Here is a 24,126-nt window from a genome sequence, read left to right on the forward strand (position 1 = left end):
TGGGAGAGGGCGATGCCATAAAGGACATTATTAGACAAATGTGGAATAGAGAGGTTAAGTATCATATTGATATTTTTTTAAGGGTACAGGCTGACTGCAAGGGGAAAAGAAATGTTACTTTCAATATCTTCGTAACAACTCCCAACCCTGGTAAATCAAGCAAACCCCTCTCTCCCTCTAAGCTGGCATCACGACGTTCTCACAAGATCTCTAGGAGAAAAGCATTTCTGCTTTCCATCCGACAGAAGCAAAGGCACACACAGGTTACAGGCTGGCTCAGGACGCTCAGGACCACAGGTAAGTCAGAAGTCACACCCTGAACCCGACCCAGCAGGATTTCACTCCCGAATGCCAGACACAGCGCACCCACCACAGGAGATCCAAGCGCCACGCTGCTCTCCACCGAGCTTCTGAAGCAGCACAGCAGAGCGCAGAGGCCCGCAGGGTGAGACAGAAGCTGCGCGCAGAGGGCGGGGGAAGCAACAGAAACCATGGCTGAGGTGCTGGGGGCGCCTTGGTAAGAAGTGCATTCAGAGAATGGACACCCCAAATGGAAACACTGCACACAGCCCCAGAAGCCACAGCGGGGGTTCCGGGGTATCTGCCGCCGCCACCCCGCACTCCGAGGAGGGGCCATGGGGAGGCGCTGGAGAGGCTCGTTTCCGACTCCTTAGGAATCGGTGGGTTTGGCGTAGCAAGGGATACCTGTATTTAGAGACACGGGAATACAAGACAGATCCTGACCTGTTTCCTTCTATTTCCAACTGAGAATTACTGGGCACCTTCTCCACGTTACACCTGCGGTAGAGTAGAAAGAACACTAGCGTCAGAAGACCTGGGTCCCCGTCCGGCCTGGCTCCTGCCTCCTAGGTTGGGTCATTCATTTCGCTCTCCATGGCTCAGTCGCCTCACCTACCTGCCTTGCCCACCTCATGGGAGGGTCGGGAAGACCACACGGGGTTATATATGGAACATCATTCTGAAAAAATATATATTTCTCCAGAATTGGGGGGAAAGAGGATTTTCTAACTTCTTTGGGACTTTCCCAGCTTCTCTCAAACACGGAAATGCTTACTACTCTGGTCCCATTTCCCTCCACACATGTTCTGTGTGGCCTTTAGGATGCACACTCCATCCACTATTCCAGAAATGGAGGGAGACCTGAGGAAAGCAGCTTTAGCTTAGCCCAGTCTAGCTCCTCATTGACAAAACGGGGATAATACTTACCTCGGAAAGCTGTCCCAATCACTGAACAGAGGCCGCAGTTGGTTACGGCACCAGCACAGAGACAGCACAGAGAGGGAGCCCCAAACAGCTGCCAACCCCGGATTCTGAACCTCATCTAGGGAGTGGGTTCTACTTCCCAGAACTCCATTCCATTCCAACAGCTCACGGAGCCAATGACCCTCAACTGGGAAGGACCAGAAAGCAGCACCTGGGGTCTTCATTCCTTTCTGGGGGTTCTAGGGAGCCTCTTCTGTTGAGGATTTGGAAACTACTGTGCTGGTATCCCTTTGTGTGGGGGCAGAGAAGTGGCTGACAGGTGTGACAAGTCTTGAGACAACCCCCCGCCCCAGCGAGATCTTACCCTGGGCGCCCTTTGGCCACGCATGGCCACTTAGAGATCCCTCCTTAGAGCCGCTGCCAGCACGGCCCTAGGGGAGCGGAGGCCTTGCCGAGCCGGCAAAGCCCAGACAGAGAAACGCAGGGGCAGTGCAGACTACGGAGAAGTAGCTGGAAAGTCTGAAATAGAAGGGGTGGCAGACCGTCTTTCCCAGGGTAGAGGTTTGACCATCAGGCAGGCTACTGAAATGTTCAATGGGAAGCTGTTGAAAGTTCTTAAGTGACAGTGTGACGTGCTCAGATAAGTATCCAGGAGGAAGGCAGAATGGAGACGGGGAACACAGGCAGGACATGCTGTCCCAGACCAGACCAGGCCAGGCCAGTGATGGGAGGGGTCTGAGGAAGACAGTGTCCCAGGAGGCAGAGGAGGGGTGTGCTGGGGAGATGCGTGTGTGTGTGTGTAGGAAACTTGGTATCTGAGTGCATGTTAGGAGTAAGTTATGGAAGGGGAAATGCTTTTATCATTGCACTCTGGGGATATTGAATTGATGACGGTGTTAACCAAGGGGATACAGAAGCCATAATAGACTGTGCCGCCTCCGAAAGTGTAACGGTGAAGGCAGAGAAACCTGCAAATGACAAATACTGTCTGAGACATTCTACAGACCACAATGCAGATCGTTTGAGGAGAGATGGGCATGGTTCTGTGGTTTGAGAGTATCAGAAATGACAGCTCACCGGGTATGTGAGGCTCCGAACAAAGGAAATCCCGGCAGAGTAATTTTATGTGGGAGTACCTGGGGACAGACCTACCCAGCAGGTCAGCAATCTGACTGGCTTGGGGCAAAAAAAGTACAAACAAAAACCCCAAAGTGACAAAAAAGAATATTACCTAATGGTATGGATTTGGCTTTAAGAATGTATTTCCTTCAAGTGTATTTTAAAAGACAACATGAACTGGTACGAACAGTCTATCTTATGAAGCCTCGGGATGAAGGTCAACGCGGGAAAGCCTTTCACACAGCAAGCACCTAAATGCACTCCAGGTAAAGCACTTTGGAGAGAAATCTTGGAACAATGCAATGCTTTTTAATAAGAGTCCATCCCTTCTGGAGAATGAGTGGACTACCTGTGAGCCTTCAAAATAGCAGTCAGCTTTACTCAAAATGAGAGAGATGCTAACCAATGCCTTTTCAGCATATATAGGAATTAAATGAGTACATTTGTATCACTTTCCCCCTAAAAGTGACCAGAAACATGAGATGTCATTGTAGCCTCATATAATGGACTCACATGACCACCCCCCCTTTCCCTGAATTCCCCGGTCCACTGCCTGTTCAGTAACATGGGCTGGGAGGGCCAACCCAGCACATGGTGAGCCATGGAGGCCAGCAAGCACCTCTGGCCCTGTTGAGCAGGGCAGGGCTGGAAATGAGGTGGGGAATGCAATAAATGAATGGATGATTTTCTACAACGTGAAAAGAGCCAGGCAGGACTCACAACAAGCTAAGGCTTGCCACCTTCTTAGATCGAATCAGGGCTTACTAAAACAAGGGGCAAGAAGACAATCCATGTTCAGGAAAGAGAGCAGAGCCTGAGGAGCCCTAGGGAGAGAGAAGCCCTGTGGTTGTCACCCCTGCCACTCTACCATGTACCCGGGCTGTGTCCAATCAGATAGGCCGGGCAGATAGTGCCCGCCTCTCCCACTGCTTCCGTGTGCGCTTTCTCAGAGCTGGTGGACCTCAAGTCCAAACCCTTCGCAACCACAGGCCCAGGCCTCACCAAATACTCCTGCTACAAGTCTTCAAACAATTGATGGAGGGAGGAGGTGACTATGACCTCATCTGCCGATTCCAGGTTCTTTGAGAAGGAGAACAATGCTCGGATTTGAAAGCAAGGCATAATAAAGGCTGAACAAAAGCTACTGATAAGGAGAGTGGATAGAAAGCATATCAAGATGCTTCAGATGTGTTCAAGTGTCCAGTTGCAAACTAATTACATCCTGAGACAGTGTGTGTAGGTTTCTCCTGCTAATAATCGTTAAGAGACCAGAAAACAGAAATGGAATCAGAAGAATCGAGATAAGCAAATGTCCCCATTTCAAAAGGAGAAAAGGAACTGGAGACTGCTCTGCTTGAAGTGTACCCTTGCTAAAAACTTAGGAGAAATTATTCAGATGCCACCGGGCTATTTAGAGAAGATAAATAATACCATTAAGGAGCAGTAGGGGGTCTCTTAAAAAAAGCCATGGCAAGCTAACCTCATTTCCTTCTTTCAGCGGGGATTCTTAATGGATAGATTGGAGAGGCCATACTTGTGTATGTCTTGGTTTTAGCCCTTCTAGATAACCTTGAGAAAAAAAGAGATAAGTGTGGGTGACATGATAGCATGGTCATGTGAGTTCTCAGGTGGCTAATCAACTCTAAGGATTGCTGGTTAATAAATTCGTGTCAACCTGCAGTGATTTTCAGGGGCATGATATAGAGACCTGTCCTTTGCCTGTTAGCAATTTTTCAGCAATAGTCTAAAGCAATGGTCAGCAAACTGTGGCTCGTGAGCCACATGCGGCTCTTTGGCCCCTTGAGTGTGGCCGCGAAGTTTCAACCGCACTGTAAGTGCGCTCCCGCACGTGGTATTTTGTGGAAGAGCCACACTCAAGGGGCCGCAGATTGCCGACCACTGCCCTAGCAAATCTTCAGATGACCAATAAAACTTAGGAAGACAAGGAAGTAAACTTGATTTTTTTTAAAGGCACAAAAATTCAGAGTTCTATCAGTAGACTAGAATGAGTAAACAAAAAAATCAATTAATTGGAACTGCACGGGGATAAGAATAGTATCAGCAGATGTAGGTTAAAAAAAAAAGAAAGAAAGAAAAATAAAAGAAAAGAAAAGAAAAAAAAGAAATACAGCATTCCAGTGAGAAAAGAGCTGCCTGGATGTTCGGGGGAGGAGGAGTTTTTCCAACAAGTCACATGCTCACCGTGAGTTAACTCTGTGTCAAAGTTGCTGGAAGAAGTTAACACACTCTTGAGTTATGTTAACAGAATCCTGGTGTTCAGAATAAGAAAACCAACCAGCCTGCAATGAGCCCGCAGAATACATGTGAAGTTCCGGGTGCCGCGTTTCAAATGCGACACTAAGAAAGCGGAATGTGCCGAAGGCAGGGACCAGGGTGGTGCAAGTCTAGGGTACCCCCGGATAGCAGGGTGAGGTGTGTCAGCCTGAAGAAGGATGTCCTGGGGTGAATGTGTTTACAGATGTTTTAAAGGACATTTCTTAAGACTCTCTGAAGGCCTAAGTAGAACAAACAGCTGGAAGTCAGGGGACTGAATCCATCTTACTGAAGGAAATGGCTGTTGTGTTCAGAGGTGGCCTGTCTCCTAACACTGGAGCTAACGCTGGGCATGTCCACGCTGAGGCTGGACGACAGTCAGCCAGACGTTCAGGGACACAGATGGGTTGTGGGAAGTTGGACCAGGTAGAGATAAAACCCCTCCCAACATTAAGAATCGCTCTAGGAATCTCTCTTTATTCAGGTTAACACCATAAGCCACCTCTCTAGACTTGGAATAGCTCTACCCGCCCCTACTCTTCAGCATTGTATTCGACATCTCATCCCGGGGACAATGTTTATAGGGTACAGATGCAAATCAGGTTGAATTCATTTTCAAAGAAATAGTCTTAGGATAAATATCACATAAACTGAGAATATGGTTTCAGAAGTCTCCTACATAAACAGAAAACAAAGCATGCTTAACAAGTCAGAGCAAAGCCTTCTGATACTACTCGACAGAGAGTTTTCTGTTTGGGGAAATAGAATGGCAACGGGGAGCAGCAGGCCAGAGCTGCCTCTGACAGCAATCACTGTAGGAAGCCTTTACAAAGATGAACCACACAACATTGGCTCTTTGGGGTGACATTTTAAAATGAGACCTGGAGCTCAAAACAAAGGCAGTCAATAGATGTATCTTCTTTTAAATAAAGGACTAGGATGATGTACACATCTGCCCCAGAATCATGGAAGAAGGTTGGGGGTGGGGTGGGGGGGACTGTCTCATGAGAGAGAGAATTAGTTCTTACATATCAATTACATATAGATGGCAGGTCTGACTTACTACCCTGCTATTCTGCACCTGATAGAGCTCTAACGTGGACTGGGGTGACAGGAGGCAGGTTAGCACAGGTGGCATTTCCTTCCCAGGCAGGTTCAGTTACTATATTAGTAGCTGACTTTAAGGGTGCAAAAATCTGAGCACATGGAGAGGTACGTTTCCCAGCAGCGTTTTCTAAATCCAACCAAAAATATGACAACATATCTAATTACAGCCCTCCTAATTTGAGTGCCTCCTACTTGAGCACCAAGTTTGGTAAGAGAAATAAAAAAATATAAATAGACTAAGTGCTTTTTCTAAAGGGTTACTAACATGAAATGTACATGAGACATGCAGTGGTGGGAAATTTCGTGCATATTCACCAGAATGTACCTAAAATGTGGGAGCTAACAGAATGGATCTTAGAGGGGTTCCTTTTCAAAGGGAAGGTAAAATAAATAAAATCAGAGGATGTGTGTGTGGGGAAAAGTACTCAATGCCTGCATGCTGAAGATTTAAATATCCTTCCTTCAACTACCATACAACTAAAGACTTGCTCAAGAACCAGTCCCGCAGAAAGTGTGTTTTTGGGAAATAAAAAGATGGGAAGCCTGTCAGCAAGGACACTGACTTTATCGTGCGCCGAGGCCCATTCACCCACCCCTGTGATTCCTTATACATAGTCTGAAAGGCTAATTATTACTTATTAAACTGTCCAAAAACCTTGGGTTGTATTCACTCATCAAATCCTCGTAACGCCTCGAGAGGCAGGTGAGTAATTATTCCATTTTGTGGATAAGAAAAGTGAGGCTCAGGGAGGTTAATTGCTCACCCCCCCCCCCCCCTCACGAAATGCTAGAGTTAGAATTCAAACACAGGCAGTTAAATCAGAATGTTTTTTATCTTTCTTACTGAGCCACAAAGTGTTCTTAATTTGTTGTAAATGTTATCCTTTTGTATATGGTGAAAATATCATATAACATATCTTGTAGACTGTTTATTAAAAATCTCTAGAAGTTCTAAATTTTGATGTAGTCAGATTTGCAAACCGTTTTCTTAATTTATCTTTTTTACCTTTTACATTTTTTTAAAAATATATTTTATTGATTTTTTACAGAGAGGAAGGGAGAGAGATAGAGAGTTAGAAACATCGATGAGAGAGAAACATCGATCAGCTGCCTCCTACACATCTCCTACTGGGGATATGCCCGCAACCCCGGTACATGCCCTTGACCGGAATCGAACCTGGGACCTTTCAGTCCGCAGGCCGATGCTCTATCCACTGAGCCAAACCGGTTTCGGCTTTACCTTTTACATTTAGGTTTTAAATCCAGCTGGCCCTCACTTCATCTGTTTAGATATGAAACAAGACAGGAGCCTGTGGTCTAACTACTGCACTATGCCTCGCTGACTTTTAGGTGGGTGGCCTAACCTTATACCTCTCTGTGTTCTGGGCAGTTTCGAGGAAAGTGGTCAGCCCACGGCCATGGATATCCTTAAGTCACAAACTCCAAAGGCTGTGGAGCCAGCAGGCGATATAAAGGAGCGGAGGGGCCAGGTGTGAAAAGCACGATGCTACATGGTAAGGGACACTCCTGCTGGAGTGAAAGCGTGTGATGCGGCGGGGCTGTGACAAACCAGAGCGACCGCCCGCAGAGGCGGCAGCCGCCGACGGGAACGTCGGGTAGATTGCTGCTAGATATTTAGGTTTTTCAAAAAGGGGGGGTGAAACAACCACCACCACCTCTCAAGTTTTATTTTTAAAAAGCTCGCTAATTTAATGTTTGCTGTTTAATTTTTTTAAGAACTACGTGAAATATGAAAGAAAACCATCTGTGGTCCACTGGCTGGTGCCCTCTTCCCTGCCGTGAAGCAGGAGACAGCCATCCCTGGAACACCAGGCCGGGCACCGAGCCTCTCAGGACTTTCTTGGCTGTTCTCAGCGCTACAGCAGCCCTAACCTCACGCACAGCAGGTAATGACCCCGATGCCGGTCAGAGACCCAGGCGCACCTCGTCAGAGACACAGGCATTTTGCTCTCCTGAGACAAAGGGCAAGAAGAGTTAGAAGAATATGCAAAGGGATACTCCCTATTTTTTTTTTTTCTTTAAGCCAGGTGCTGATAAAATGAGATGCCATAGTCCAAGCTGGCTTCCTGGATGGAAACTGTTCCTGCCTCCGGCAAACCTACCCATCGGGTTTGGGGGTAAATAGAAACTTGACAGAGTTACTGACTCTTGGTTTACAAGGAAGTTTGCTGTTCACTGTAGTAAAAGAATGGACTTCTGGCCAAATTTTCCTCCCTGAATTGCTGTCATCCCCCTGTGTCAAGTAGTAGCTCACCCAGACCCAATATAATGGGGCTGTCCCCCTTGAGGCCACCTCAGAATTCTGTGAGAAAAGGGGGAGGGTAGTAAAAATCAGAAGCGGGGGACCAACAAGACCTGGTCGGTAAAGAGGGGCGAGTTATTCTCACCCTTCACACACACCCCCTCCCACTCACTCACTCGTCACCATTTCTGAAAACTCCTAATAAATCATATAATAAAAACTTAACAATAAAAACCCATGGTTGAAAGTTTCTTGCTTTTGTGACTAATCTTTATAATGACATTCTCTCCCTAGTATAACACATTCACTAAAATCACAATGAAAAACTAAAATTACAACTTAGTTATTCGTTTTAAAACTTTCAGGAATACAGAGCAACACTAGTTAATGTAAAAATATATATATATATATATGTAACTAAAAATGATTAATACCATATGCAATTTAGAGAAATGTTTGTTTTGTTTCCTATCAATTTTTTCCATCAAAGTGACATGTAATTGTCCCATTCACATGCTTAGCAAGTGGAAACCAAATCAACTAACCAGAATGTAGTCTAACTAGATTATCTACTGTAGCGGGCTGACTCCTTAAAACACCTTTCCTTTGGTTTTCAAATAATTGTTCATTGTTTAAAATGGTCTGGGGCTAGTGTCCAGGACAGATTTCTCAAAATTCACATTCAAAAGTTCCATGCAAAAGAGGCAGTTTTTTCCACGCTGTCTATATAGTACTGGGGGGGGGGGGGGGGGAGAAGATGGCTCAAGCAAGTGCTTGGACAAGACGGTCAAGGGTGTTGGGAGGAAAGAAGGACCGGTAACTTCAATGACGCACCTGTTTGGTTGTAAACGGAGTCTTAACATGAAATATTTACCTTAAATATGCTAAGGACTGTTCTTTCTCTAACAACTCAAACCAGAAGTATAATTTCACTCTATTGTTTCAATCCTTCCACATCCCTGATGGTATTTCAGAGAGCCCTAAGAATCCTTCCCCGGTTCAGATTTCCTTGGTTTTGTAATCTAAACTCCTGCTTCCAAACAGCCATCAAACATCATACGAGGCAGCCGTAGGGGCCATTTTGAACACACCTTTGAGTGAAAGCCACAAAACACTAAGTAGAAAGCACGCGCCAGCCCCAGTGCACACCTCGGTAATGCCTGCTCTGACGTGGCCTCGCGGGGGTGGGGTCTCGGTGAAGATGACCAAGGGGAAGGGGAGAGGCACTCACCTGTCTTTGTAGTTGATCACAGTATCGATGATGGCATTCATCTGCTTTGTCAGTTTGGGGGGGTTTGGTGACAATTTCTCTGCGGGAGGGCGACCTCGTCTCTTCTTAGCTTTTTCCACATCTTCTTTTGCGGGATCTTTATCCACATTTCTTCGTCTTTTTCGTTTCTTAAGCCGTACTTCCTCTTCCATTTCTTCCAAATTGCCGTCTTCAATGGCCTGTTACAAGGGAACGAAGGAGAAAAATTCAAGACAAGAGGATAACCAATATATATATATATATATACACATACACAGAATTTGAATTAATTAGAATAAAATGAAACAAACTAACCAAAAAATAAAAGTTAACAGCAATCAGTGGAGTAGGAAGAAAAAGGGAAGACCACCATATCAAATAAAATGCATCTTTAACCCAAGTCTGTTTCATGAGCAAAATATGTTGAAGGCCTGAAACACTAATAGTAAAGAAGACTATGACAAATACGAGGAGATCTGTACATTGAGGTGTTTAAGATAACTGAATCTAATTGAAATTGTGTCTCAACAGAAGAAAAAGACCTTAACTGTCTCATTACTGTAAGGGAGGAAAAGATAGAATTAAAAAAAAAAATGGGGATGAGTGAAGAAAAAAATATTCCTTAAGAATACATCCTTACAATCATATAAGCATTGACCATTTCTTTTTTAAGATTTTTACATCAATGTATGCATGATTCACAACATAAATCAAAATTGCATCCAGATTTTTGTTCTCACGTAGCCATTCGTGAACAAGGAAGCGGAGAAGTACAAAGCCACATTCCTTTGTAAAGGCACTTAAATCATCCGATGAAGAACACACACACTCACAAACAACAAACACTTTTTTTCCAATTACCTGCCAACGCTTGCTTTAAACCAGAGCCAGCAGCACTAATGCAGAGAGATAATAAAATAGCTATAAAAACAACCAGGCATAAAAGAAACCTGTTCATAAATGGCTAAAAGATCCATGTGACAGACCCAGAAGTTTAAACTTTTTTTCCCCTGGTAAATCTCAAAACTTAAGAAAAACAGAGGGGGGGGGGGGCAGGGGAGAGAAGGGGAGATGCAAAAGAAAAAACAAAAGCCAAACCACAACAGATAAGAGAGTATTTAACCACAGAAAGAAAAATATTTTTTAAAACCTTAAAATTATATTTTAAGATGGCCTTCTCACACAAAATAACTGATGTTGTTATTTGTTCCTCCTGCCTCTCAATATTGCCTCCAGTATGCAAATGCTAATCAATCCTTTCGAGAAGCGCAAAGAGCTCTAATCATAAGGCAATTACCTTCATTTCTCCACAGCACCAAACATGGCTAATATTTATGATCATGTGAGTATAACAATCAATATAAAGAGTGATTACAGCTCAGACATAATTTCTTTCACTTGTGTACAATGCCTCCTGAAGAAGAAAGGTTTTTGTGAAGAAAACCTGGTGCAGAACACACAGCAACCTGGCATGTTAAAAAATGCCTGTGGCATTTACAATATGTTTTCTATGCATCTCCCAATGTGCAAACCCACAGAAGCAACATGCACACAGACAGTCTGAGCCTAGGCCTTAATAATCAAAAGACAATTTCTACCACGATCCTACAATGTTCAGATAACCACAATGAAGAAGGCGAGATCTGATGAATTATGAGGAAAAAGAAAAAAAGCCCCACATCATTTCATTAACATTCATTTGCCTAAAAGCAGGACACCCACTATACAGCTAAACACACTGCAGCTAAGCAAAGATTAAGAAAAGGACATTGTCCCGCAAATCTTGGTGGCTGAACATGCTGATAATAAATACAGCATGCAAGGCTGTCAACAGTTCATGGTATTGCTCTCAAGCACCCAGTTGCACACAGAAACACAGAGAACACTGGCTTTTGATGTGTTACACACCTACACATGCCTGGGATGTAGTTCTACTGAATCTTCAAGACGGCAACGAAAAAGGATATTTACCTTACCACTATCAGCAGGCCGGCTATCGGAAATCACAGTTAGTGGGGATAAAATTAACAAGCCAGCAAAGCAGCGAGCTGCTAGTCTCTTCATCAGCTGATCAGGAAAAAAAAGAGAGCTGGGAAAGGCTATGTTTTCATATACAAGTAATTTTATTTTACTGAAAATTTAATACTGAAAGGATTGTGGATACTCAAATCTGCTGTTTCATTCTCCCTACTACAAGGCCCGAAGCCTTCCTCCTTCAGCCTGTTTTAATATTGACAACTACTTATCATATTTTTTTCTCCTCTTATTATTTCAGGCAGCAGAATTAAAGATTTTTTAGCTCGGGCGGTTTCTGATTCTTACTTGCATTTTAACAATTAAGCTGATAAGGAAACAAATTAATATTCAAATCTACTTTCAAAAATTAAAACAAGGTATGCTTCTTTTTGGTATTTGAAACCTCATTTTAGCGTTTTTCATAAAACAAGCTGCATGGTTTTGGAGCAGTCTAAGATGATTTTTTTTTAATAAAGGAATTTCTTTTTCATTAAATGCATGTCAGTAAAAGCAATGTACATGTTCTCAAGTATAAATATTTTAATAAAATATGTTATTCTGTTCTTTAAAGAAAACCCTGAACAACTGTGACACTTCACTTTCAGTTTCATGCTGTAAAATTTTTCATTGTTTTTCTTTTCAGTGGGATAAATGAAGAGGGGGAAGTTGTGAAAGAGTATTTCTACTCTCATCCCCCCCCTTAACTTTGCAAAAAAAAAAGGGGGGGGGAACAAAGCATAAGCTAGTGATAGTTGGACTGTTAAATCTCTAAATCTAAGTAGCTAAAAAGCAAAAACAATTTAAACTACAAAAAGAACTAGTAAAGTAATTTTTATTACAATTGCTAATACATGCAGATTCTTATTAAATTTAGGTTTTGGAATCACATGGAAACACACAAAGTACTGACCATTATTCCCCTTAAAGTAAGGCTTTTATGCAGGAATGCAGACAGCTACAAACATCCTTCCCTCCTCCCCCAAGACCCCAAACACATCCATATGCAGTGCTTGTTGCAGAGGGATTTCCAAGGGTCTTGTTCTAATGGAAATCAATTCTCTAAATATTTCCCGGTGCTTTTAGCACTTAAAGGAGTGGAGTAAGATTACTCCTGCATGTAAGTAAAATTATCCTTGGACATTTAAAACTGCTCTTTAATTTTAAAAAATTACTTATTCCACTGGCTACACTGACTCAACTCAGTGCTAAGGGGGGGGGGGGGGGCACAAAAAGAAAACTTGCTACACAATGCTAAAGTACTACCCCCAAAAGATTTCCCTTCCAAACCTTTTACCAGCACAATAATGAAATAAATCACAGAAGCAAACCCCCAGTTTCCGACTGGTGACGTGTTGCGCAAGAGTGCGAGCCCTAATTCAACATACAGACGGCTCCCATGCCGAACTGCCTCTAGATTTAATGAAGTGAATAGGAAGGAAGTCGGGGGGAAAAAAAGTGTACAAATAAGAAATTAACACTTTCCTGCCCTACGCACACGGCGAGCTACAACTACAGCGAAGTTTGGTGAGGCGCTTCTTTCCTTAAAGGCGCACTGCACCCTCCTGGCTCCGGATGTCACTAAAAAAACCCTTCTGGTGATTAAAAAAAAAAAAAAAAAAAAGCCCAGCCAACTTAAAACAGTGAAGCATATTTCAGCCTGCGTTTTTCCTGAATGGAGCTGGGAATTACTCCTTCCTCCACTGGATGGCAACCTTTTTTCCCCTCCCTTCTTTCTCTTTCTTTCTTTAAGAAAAATAATAATTTTTTTTTTTTTAAGAATACATTTTCCTGACACAGGCCGGGCAAGAACACGATGCGGACGGGCTCCTTCTTCAGCTAGCTCGGAAGGAAGCGGCGTGCAGGCTGATACAACGCAGGAGAGGCGGCGCCGGAGCAGCTGCGCTGGAGGAGCCGCTCTGCAGCCCGAGAGCACATGGCAGAGCCGGGGGCGGCCGCACGTGGGTGGGTCGGGCCGGGTCGGGGCCACGGACACACAGCACGTCTTTCAGGGAGAGGCGGACGGTGCGGAGGGCCGGCATGATCCCCGCTCCTCTCGGCCCGCGGGGTACCGCGGCGCTAGGACACCCGACTTCGCCGCAGCCCGATGCCGGACCACGAGTAGGTACCGGGGACGAGCAAACAAAAGCCAGGAGCCGGCGCGGCGCATTGTTTCCCCGCGGCTGCCTTCCCCCTGGCGGCTCCCCAGCCCACGCAGCGTGGCACGGCCCTCTCGGCGGAACAGACCATCTCGGGGAAAACGGGAAGGGGCAACTCGGCAGGCGGCTAGACAATGCCTGCCTGGGAAATGTCTCGGCTAGGAAAAGGGGAAGGGAGCGCGGTAATGCTTCAGTCTGATGGTGAACATCACGTTTCTGCCCACCGACACGTTCTCTTTCTCTGTCCACGAGGATGGCGGGGGGGGGGGGGGGTCCTCTCCACTGAGAAACTCTAGGATTCCAGAAGAGCTGGATGCTACTGGGGGTGGAGGTGGGGTTAGCGTGCAGGGCTAAGCATGAAAGAATTGGGTCATGTCAGTACCAGCACTTCCTGGGGACCACACACACGTCACTAAACTTGATCCCATTATTTGGGGAGCTCAGACTTCCTCAAGCCCCCATGAGACCCCAGATGCCAGTAAGTACAGGTAATGAGCCTCCAAACCACCACAACTGCAGCAACAACAGAAAGTGGGATTTTGCCCTGGTCGGTGCCCTCAGTAGTTAGAGCGTCAGCCCACACACCGAAGGGACTCGGGTTCGATTCCAGTCAAGGGCACATACCTGGGTTGCAGGTTCTATCCCCCAGCCAGCTCGGAGTGCGTGTGGAGGCAACCTCTCTCACGTCCATGTTTCTTTCTCTTTCTCTCTCTCCTTCCCTCCCTTCCATCTCTACAAAATCAATGGGAAAAAATATCCTCAGGTGAGGATTAACAAAAACAAAGTGGAATTTTAAAGAAAATTTAACATTTCATGTATGAGAAACTTTCTTATAATAGGAATATTTAAAAACGGCAAAAAAAATTGAACATGGAATTCTTGCTCAAAATGGCATCACTTTAAGCACTTGGTTTCATAAAGACTGCAGCCCTTCGGATACAGAATTTCAAACTCACAGCTTTGGACAATTAAGTTTTTATTATTACCATCTCCCAAAGCAACCTATTTGAAAAGGAGGCATGAAATCAAATTCCCTAAGGTGAAATAAACCAGACACATACAGGCAAATGTTGTCTGATTGCACTTATATGAGAAAGGAGAAGAGTGGTTACCAAGGGTTAAATGGAGGGGAGGGTGCAGTTATTGATTATTGAGGACAGAATTTCAGTTTGGAATGATGAAAAAGTTCTGGAGTGGGCAGTGGTGATGTTTGTATAACAATGTGCTTAAATGTACACACAAGTTTTATGTTATGTGCATTTTACCACAACAATAAAAAAAAGTCCCTGGAAAGAAATCAAATTCTCTAAATATTATTAGGGGGGAAAAACCAACAACTGCGGGTTCATGCTTGTTCCTACCACCTCGACACATGGCACACAATACTAGTGACATTTTGCTAGCTTTCCTCCCAAATTCAAACCTTACAGTATTTCAACAGGTAGCATGTTCATTCTTGCCCTGGCCAATGACTAGAAACCTTTTAAAAAATCCCTATTTATTCAAATGTTAATAAGGAGATAGCCACAATGTAAGAAAATACTTGTATATAGAACATAACTATCCATAAACATTTTTAATTGATGTTTTTAAACTGATCTTAGAGACAGGAAGGGAGAGACACACATCGACGTGAGAGAAACATCAATAGGTTGCCTCCTGTGTGTGCCCCAACTAGGGATCAAACCTACAACCTGAGTATGTTCCCTGACCTGGGAGTCGAACCCGCCCCCTTTTGGTGCATGGGACAACATTCCAAACAACTGAACCATACCGGCCAGGGCTCATAAACTTTATTTTTATAATTTTGTTTACAATGTGAATAAAAAATATTTAAGAAAAGAGACAAGTCAAGCTGAAGGCTAAAGATTTTTTTAGTCTATTATTTTTTTCTTTTTCTCAGCAGTACAATTAAAACTGATGACATTTCAATTCAATAGACTTTCATTCCCTCGCTCACTTGCCAGGCAACTCAGATGCCAACTGCACTCCCAGCTCTCCCTGAGTGGGGACTGAACTGAACTGTCCAATGCTGCCCATGCAGGGGAAGCGGATGGAGTCTCAGTTTAACAGGATGCCTGGGTACAGTGAGCTTCTCAGTTTCTTGTTCAACTTTCACAAAAACGGACCAAGCCTCTCTCTTCCCCCGATGACATAAGGAAGCTACATATGGACACCCAAGGGGGAAACGGGGAAGGGGCCACGGCTCATCCAAATGAGAAGAGGCAAATCGGCACATGCCAGGTAAAAGCCGAGGGGCTGGGAGGAGGAAAAAGGCGTAGGGAGGATAGAAATCATTTCGGCCACAAGATCACTAAGAACCCCGAGGGTATCTTTGGGGCAGCGTTCAGCCACTGCTGTATTCAGAGAATGCCTTCCGGATTGGCAGATAGTGGCCACCCCAAACATCTGACCTGCAGACCCAATCACATCACAATCTAGTGACACCTTTGTTCTCACATGGGGCCACCACTATCCTCCTGCTCCCTTGGATGGTCTTATTAAAGAACCTGAAGGCCTCAAAGAGGCTTAGGAAACAATGGGGACTTCAAAGAAATATAGTCCTGTCTTCCTATCCTGAGACCATTTATCCAGCTCCTGTCAGCTCAACACGGACAGAACTCTACCCGCTTGCTTCTTGAGCAGGGCGTCTCAGAGAGGCCTGGGCCACCTCGGGACTTCAGGATTCTCAGGACATGAAGACATGCCGGCATGGCTCAGTGGTTGAGGGTTAACCTATGACCCAGGAGGTCACAGTTCGAGTCCCGGTCAGGGCATATGCCGGGTTGTAGGCTTGGTCCCCAGTGTGGGGCTTGCAGGAGGCAGCCAATTAATGATTCTCTCTCAACATTGACGTTTCTCTTTCTCTCCCTCTCTGAAATCAATAAAAATATATTTTTTAATATATATATATAAAATATATATAATATATATGTATACACACACACAAACACCAAAGCCAAAAGAAGGGAACAGACTGTGGTGCAATCTCAATACTTGCAAAGAATAATCTAATGTTATCGAAATAGACAACAGAATGACCATGAGTATAACCTCATTTGTAGATAATACCAAATGGTGAACTGGAGGTCCCTGAGGGGAAAGAAAAAAAAAAGTGGTTCTCTTCTGAGCTTCCCTGTGATAGGCCGTCCATGAGGAACTGGGCCCGTGTCCCGGCTGACACACTACTAGACAAGTTCCCTGATCTATACACCCCCTGTAGTTGAAAGCATCAAATTTAAATGAGCGGGTGGTTGAGAGCAGGGCGATTGTTCTGCCCGAGGCAGATGAAAAACAGGCCATTAGTAGCCAAATGACAAGGAGGAGAATACATAAGTCAAACAACCCCAGAAATAAGGAATATCCTAAGTCTGAGTCCACCTAACGAGGAAAGAAAAAGCCTCAATGTCAGTAAATCTTAAGATACAGGGCATCGTGAATACTTGTACCCCTCCCACCCGCACCACCAGCGGCAACTCACCCACGTTACTCACTACGTTCCCAGGCACACAGAGCTTTCCAAACATCTGCTCATTCAAACCCTAACAATCCTACGAGGTAGGGACTGTTATTCTCCCCACTTTACAGACACGAACACTGATGCACACAGGGAGACAAGCCGCTTACCCCAAATCATACACGTAAGTTGCAGAGCCAGCTGGAGTCTGAACCCCAAAAGTTTGTCTGAGTAAGCCACCCCCTGAACAAGTGTGTTAATCTACTTTGAAGCACATATGACGACTGAACCATCAGGAAAGGGCTAAGTTATGCCTGCCAGGGTTAGGGGAACAATGCAAGTAGGAAGATAAATGGCACATCTCAGAAGGAAATCCAGCAAAGAGACACACACGTGTGAAGTCTTTGCTTTGCATGGACGTGTGGGACCATAAAAATGACCCTATAAATTGAAACCATTTTAATAATCCAGGGGAAAATTATGATTGTTCCATGAACTTTACAAATTTATATCAAAACACTAAAAACTCTTACTGTTATACGTGTACAGGAAAATGAAAAACATGGTAAAATGAGTATTCATTTAGTATCTTAAAACATCAGAAACATTGAGCATTAAAATGTTTGGTGTGTTTTTTTGGTAAAAGCTTATCAAGAGTGGAAATCACTTGGCTTTTTCTTACTAAATAATGTTATATGTAGCGAACATCGTCTCTAACATCGTCTTGACAAATTGCCAGGCACCAGCTTCCAACACTGTATCCTTTGCCATTTCAATGCAGTGAAATATCTCAGAGTTCCTTTAATTTTAAGCTCTTTTGCTGGTGTCGCTGTCTCTGGATGACCTTTTTCTTCACAACCATTTCCCATTTGTGTCAGTAAGTCTGTCCGCACTGAGTTCCTCTGGCCGCATTACTGCCGTCTCTCCTGGTGGCCGCGTTGCCATCCTACAGCTTTCCTCACTAAGCTCTTTCTAGGGTTGTCAGATGTCTCAGCAGTAAACACGATGGTCATCACGGCCACCTGCCTTGGCTAACCCTTGGCACCGGGGCGCTCATTTCTCAGCAGCGGCCTCTGCCCGGGCGCACCACCAGCCTGCCCCCCAGGCACCAAGTCCCATCCACTCCTGAGCTGAGGAAACCGGCCTTGACCGGCAGCCAAGGTTCTTGTCCAGGTTCCTTGTGATCACCAGCGTCTTTCAATGTGGCAACTGAGCGCTGTGGCCTGACCATTAAATGGCAAATTGATTGGGATTATTATTATTTTTTTATTATGGTCTTCAATCCAAAGTAAGTGCTCCAATTCGACCTAAAGTGGCTTTACGTTTCTAGTGCAATTTAAACTAAAATACATGGAAGCGACTTGAGCTTGCTTCTTATATTCAACAGACTTTTAAAACATGGTTTGTACTGATGTTAAGTGCAGGACTTGTCCTATTTTCACTCTGACGTTGCCCTTTTCAAATTTTCTAATCACATCCAACTTTGCTTCCTTTGCTGTTACTCTTCGTTTCTTCGATGCACCTTCACCTTTAGTGACCATTCCCTCCCTTGATCACCTAGTTCTGTAGAAGGCTGTGGGCTTATCACTGGGAGACAAGGGGACGTCACCACTACATGCTTCATGGTTTGTGCATGGACCGAGTCACCAACACACTCTGACAGGAGTGCTGTGACTGACCACCGATCATCATGCGTGTCTGTGGCTGACACAGTGATTTGTGGACTGAAGAGCCAGCAGCCAAGTTTATATCTTATGCAATGGTCTCTCAGTGAGGATGTCAGGGTTGAACTGTCTCCCCCTATGTTGAGGTTCTAACCCCCAGTACCTTAGAAGAGGACCATCTGGAGATAGGACTTTCACAGAATTAAGCTGAAACGAGGAAATCAGGGTAGGCCCTACTCCAGGATGACCGGTGTCCTTAGAAGGGGAGATGAGGACACAGACGCAGAGTGAAGGGAGAAAGCGGCCATCTACAAGCCAAGGAGAGAGGCCTCAGGTCAACCACCCCACACCTTCATCTCGGACTTCCATCTCCCAGAAATATGAGAAAACAGATGTGATGTTTAATCCCAAGTCTGTGGTATTTTGTTATGGCAGCCCTAGAAACTAATACATAGCGTCACTGAAATCTGTGATTGGGGTACTCATGTGTTTTAGCCGTTACCACAGTAATGGAAACCTGCACATATTGGAATGGTGCAAAGGGAGGCCTGCCTGTATGTATATAAAACATCCCTCTGCGTAAGTGATGGCAGCCCTTATCTTTCGCGCTACCCTGTAATCCAAGGGACACTGCCCTGCCCACAGCACCTGCTGCCTGGGCGGCCAAGTCTCTCTATCAGGCAACTCCTCCCTGTGCTGGGCACACCTGGCGGGACTGGGAATGGTCCCTGTTCCCAGGATGGCCTAGCCCCAGGCTTGTGCAGGGCCTGGCATGAGGGTCTCTGCATAAACAGAAGTGAGCGTGACTGGCGGGGTTAGTTCACTTCTCTTAGGAATCCGAACTGCAAAAGTTGTGAAAGAATAGTCCAGTGGGTGTGGGAGTTGAAACTGAACGAAGGTCATGAGGCAGCACCTAGACCAGAGATGTTATGACTAAAAACCAGGAATAAACAGAGGACAACCTGAGATATGCAGAGTATCCTGTGAGAAGGAGAAAGAGGGGGGGCTTCATTCCACGTACACAGACACACCTGTATTGGGTTCAGCTATACAGAAATACACGCAGATGCACACACACATACACATACAGGTAAACACATATATTATTAGGGTCAGTAGAGAGTGTCAGGCTCCAGGTGAAGTTGCGAAGCCAACTCGGAAATGCACAATAACTTCCAATCTGGATTTGCTCAATTTATATCTGCATGATGCTTCTAAGTATATATAACTCCTTGTCTAGTGTGATTATCCTGCTGGGAATAATACCAAGCCAATAAAGCTGAAAATCCAAAACAAAACTTTGAGCCCTGGTGAGCTAAGAGCGATGCATATATTGCAAACACAATCTGCTACACAATAAACTTTAAATCGAAGGCTCTAATTTTAAAGCACAAAGAAACTAGAAGAGAGGCAGGTATGACCAGGTTTTGCTAAGAAACACACTTAGCACTATACTGGCCTTGCATGGCTCCCGTAGCTTCTCCATATTCTAAGCCAGGACTAGCAGTTTTGCTGGGAATCCCTGGCTGAGATCAACACGGGCAGAGTGGGGTGGCAGAGGAGGGCACGCCAGGAGGCGGGTCAACAGAAACACGGCCAGCGATTTGCACAGGAGAGACAAACACAGGAGCTGGCTCTCAGTGGCAGTGGTATTTCTATACAGGAAACATCCCCTAACATGCACCCCCTCAGAATCGTTCTCAGCTGAAACAGGTCGTGTAGAGGGCAGTTTTGAGGGTGCACAGCTGACAGTCACTAAATCTGAAGGAAGAAGTTCAAAGGCTCCTTCAATTGGTCCCCACGGAAGACTCTGCCCACAGCATGGACCCTCTACTCTCCCCGCATGACTCACATACCAACAGTCAGTTGTGTTCCCCAACGTTTCAGTGCTGGTTACACTTGTTATTGGAACTACACTGTTCAATAAGTATTACACAGATGAAACGCAACTGTGTAAAGAAATAGGGTTCCTACTTCTACAGGCAGCAAGGACGATGAAAGACTCCATAAAAAGTGAGTTGCTTAAAAACACAACACTCAATTTGCCAAAGGCAATGTTATAATCTCTCACAATCTGGGAAGAGCCTGCACTCGGTGTGCTTGTTAGTATCAGGATTCTTTCTCACTCGGCGGTGGATGTGTTAACTAGATGGGGGGAATCCTTTCACAGTGTATACCCAATATCCAACCTCCACAATGTACTCTTCAGGTGTCTTACAATTTTATCACTTCCTAGAGGCCAGGTGCACGAAATCTGTGCATGGGTAGGGTCCCCAGGCCTGGTCGGCGATCAGGGCCAATTGGGGCCTTCCTTCGTTCTGCGCCGCCCCCTGGTGGTCAGTGAACATCATAGTGAGTGATCTAACTCCTGGTCTCCTGGTAGAACTCCCACGGGGACAATTTGCATGTTTGCTTTTTATATTTATAGATACCTCAGTAAAGTTGACAAAAAAAAAAAAGATTTTCACTTTAAAAAACACTAAAACTAGAAATCCTAAAGGATACATCATGGTGTCACTTATACAAGACCCGCGTATTCTAGTCAGCATATTCCAAGAGGCAACATCAGCCTTATGTCAAGAATGTGGTGCCCTACGAGGATGTGGAGGAAAAGGAACCTTTGTGTAGTGCTGGTGGGAATGCAGGCTGCTGCAGCCACTGTGGAGAAGAGTATGGCGTTTCCTCAAAAAATTAAAAATGGAACTCCCATTTGACCCAGTAATCCCACTTCTAGGACTGTATCCCAAGAAAACAGAAACATCAATCAAAAAGGATATATGCACCCCTATGTTCATATCAGCACAATTTATAATAGCTAAGATTTGGAACAGCCTAAGTGCCCATCAACAGATGAGTGGATTAAAAACCTGTGACACATCTACACAATGGAATACTATGCTGGTGTAAAAAAGGAAGGAACTCCTACCATTTGCACCAGCATGGATGGAACTGGAGAGCATTATGCTAAGCAAAATAAGCCATTCAGAGAAAGATAAATATCACATGATCTCACTCATTTGTGGAATAAAATGAACAACATAAACTGATGAACAAAAATAGGTCCAGAGACATAGAAGCATCCAACAGACCATCCAACCTCAGAGGGAAGGCAGGGGAGGGAGGGGCGGTAAGAGATCAACCAAAGGACTTGTATGTATGCATATAAGCATAACCAATGGACACAGACAGTAGGGGAGTGGGAGCGGCCAGGGAGAGGTCAATGTGGGGGGGGGGGTAGGGGGAGGAAGGAGACACATGTAATACTTTAAATCAGCGGTTCTCAACCTATGGGTCACGATCCCTGAAAATACATCTGCATATCAGATATTTACATTACGATTCATAACAGTAACAAAATTACATTTATGAAGTAGCAACAAAAATAATTTTATGGTTGGGGGTCACCACAACATGAGGAACTGTATTAAAGGGTCGCAGCATTAGGAAGGTTGAGAACCACTGCTTTAAATAATAAAGAATTAAAAAAAAATGTGGTGCCTTAGCCCGTTTGCTCAGTGGATATAGCATCAGCCCATGGACTAAAGGGTCCCAGGTTCGATTCTGGTCAAGGGCACATACCTTAGTTGCAGGTTCCCTGACTCTGGTCAGGGTACGTGCAGGAGGCAACCAATCAATGTGTCTCTCCCTCTCCCTTCCACCCTCTCTAAAAATCCATGGGAAAAATATCAGGTGAGGATTAACAAAAAACAAACAAATGTGGCAAACAGAGAAGCACTGTGGTTTTCTTAAAAGTTTTCACCTCTATGTAATACCATTTTCTCACCTTCACCGGTATTTTCGTTGAGCAACCGTCAGCTGGTTCTCAGTAGCTTAGTTGAGAAAGCTTCTGCTGTGCTTTTTGGAATGGGGCAGGGGGCACAAAGGCAGGCCCGTTTCCTCCCTCGCTTGTTCTTCTTTTGTCATGCAGTCCTTTCTCCCTTACAATAAGACTAAACCGCTCCATTCTGAATTTTTTCTCTCTAGTTATGAGCTACATCCCAAAGGCCAGATCTTAAGCACTTCTGTCCGCAGTTTCCTAAGTTATCCTCAAGTCTATCAATCCCCAGGCCCCCTGCCGGGACTCCAGACATCTCCGCCATCTGATCTTACCCTACCTGACTCGCCGCCCTTCCCGACATGCGAACATCCTGGAGGAGCAGGGGCGCGGGTCTGTCGCTCAACCACAGCGGCCATACTTATACCCGCTTTGGGATTTCTCTCACACGGCTCACCTGGAGCGTCTTTCCCACTCCCTCGTGCCTGCGCATGCGGTCCCACGCATCGCTGATCGATGCCCGCTGCCCCACGCAGAATCCTTCTCAGCTGTAACAGCTCATTTAGTTTTTTTCTTTTCTTTTTTTTCCTTACTGACACTGTGGCTTAGTTTACTCAGTTCCCTCCCAGCACCTAGCACAACACTGGGGATAGTATAAATACAGTTGAATACAAATTCAACTTTTGACAGGGCTCCCTGGGCAAACTGTTCTTAGGTGTAGACCTACAATGTTATAGGTTTATAATAATACATAGGCAATAAATTCAAGTGCACTTGTTGTAGGTTAATCTTCAATCACAAAATCTGAAACTCTAGCACCAAACTCTGTCTTCCCTACCTCCCCTTCGAGTGACTGTCCCAACTCTGCCCTTCCCTTTGCTGGGAACCTCTAGTCACGTCGGCTGGTGGGTCTACCTCCTGACCACACGGAAAATTCCTCAGTACCCAGGACAGGACTATTCTTCTAAACGTGCCCAGAGCGTCTGATTTCTCGTATCTGGTCACCTTCTCTAAAACCTGTTTTATGTCCTGCCTCCTCCACTGCTCCTTCCTTAATGTCTCCTTCCTGTAACGCGACCATGTTGCGTTTCCTTATCTTTTCTACATTCCCCAAGTTTTTCTTTGGCCCTTTTTTCAATCTTATAGGTTGTAAATATGCAGTCAAACACATGTGGCCAATTGCCTCTTCTGAGTCCACAGCAGACCTCACTCCTAAGGGTGATGTCCTGACCAGCCACAGGTGAGGGGCCTGGTAATGACCCCGGGAGGACTTCCTGCGGGAGAGTTCCAGAACCACTTCCGTACGGCAGCGATTTCCAATCCCTTCCATCTCATGGCACACAAACTAAGTGCTACAATTCTGTGGCACACCCAAAACTGTATTTTTTGCCTAGCTGCCAAAAAATAGGTATAATTTCGAATTCATTCACACTGGATAGCTATTGTTGTATTGGCTGTTGTCTTTTTTTTTTAGGTTAATCCTCACCTGAGGATATTTCCCCATTGATTATAAGAGAGAGTGGAAGGGAGGGGAAAAGACACATCCATTGGTTGCCTCCTGCATGCACCCAACCAGGGCCGGGGATCAAGCCTGCAACCCAGGTACATGCCCTTGACCAGAATTGAACCCAGTACCCTTCAGTCCACAGGCCGACACTCTATATACTGAGCCAGGTCAGCTAGGGCTGTTGTCGTTGTTTTACTGACAATCTAAGGGAATAGAGGTCAGTGACCCTGACCAAAGAGTCAGGTGTTGCAGGTTTTAAAAATTCTTGCGGCACACCGATTGAAAATCACTGCCCTCAGGGATAGGAGACACTTC

At 45.0% G+C, this 24,126-nt stretch overlaps 1 protein-coding gene across 4 annotated transcripts in view; it reads right to left on the bottom strand.

Moving 5' to 3' along the window:
* The window catches only part of SMARCA2 (SWI/SNF related BAF chromatin remodeling complex subunit ATPase 2), a 164,773-nt gene that overhangs the window by 18,584 nt on the left and 122,063 nt on the right, over nt 1-24,126 (bottom strand). The window contains exons 1-3 of one of the 4 annotated variants that reach the window (XR_013996703.1): nt 11,208-11,256; nt 10,098-10,132; nt 9,219-9,436 (exon numbers count right to left, since the gene is read on the bottom strand). Coding sequence is in view for 3 of the 4 variants with exons in the window: in XM_081104098.1 (XP_080960224.1) it covers nt 745-798; nt 9,219-9,436 (272 nt within the window). In the remaining variant the exon portion in view is untranslated. Of the gene's footprint in view, nt 1-744; nt 799-9,218; nt 9,437-10,097; nt 10,133-11,207; nt 11,837-13,034; nt 13,452-24,126 lie in introns of those variants that run through there. The other 3 variants (XM_081104099.1, XM_081104100.1, XM_081104098.1) reach the window with 3 other exon arrangements.

The sequence above is a fragment of the Myotis nattereri genome (genome assembly GCF_964212035.1).
Source record: "Myotis nattereri genome assembly, chromosome: 12".
NCBI classification, from domain to species: Eukaryota; Metazoa; Chordata; class Mammalia; order Chiroptera; family Vespertilionidae; genus Myotis; species Myotis nattereri.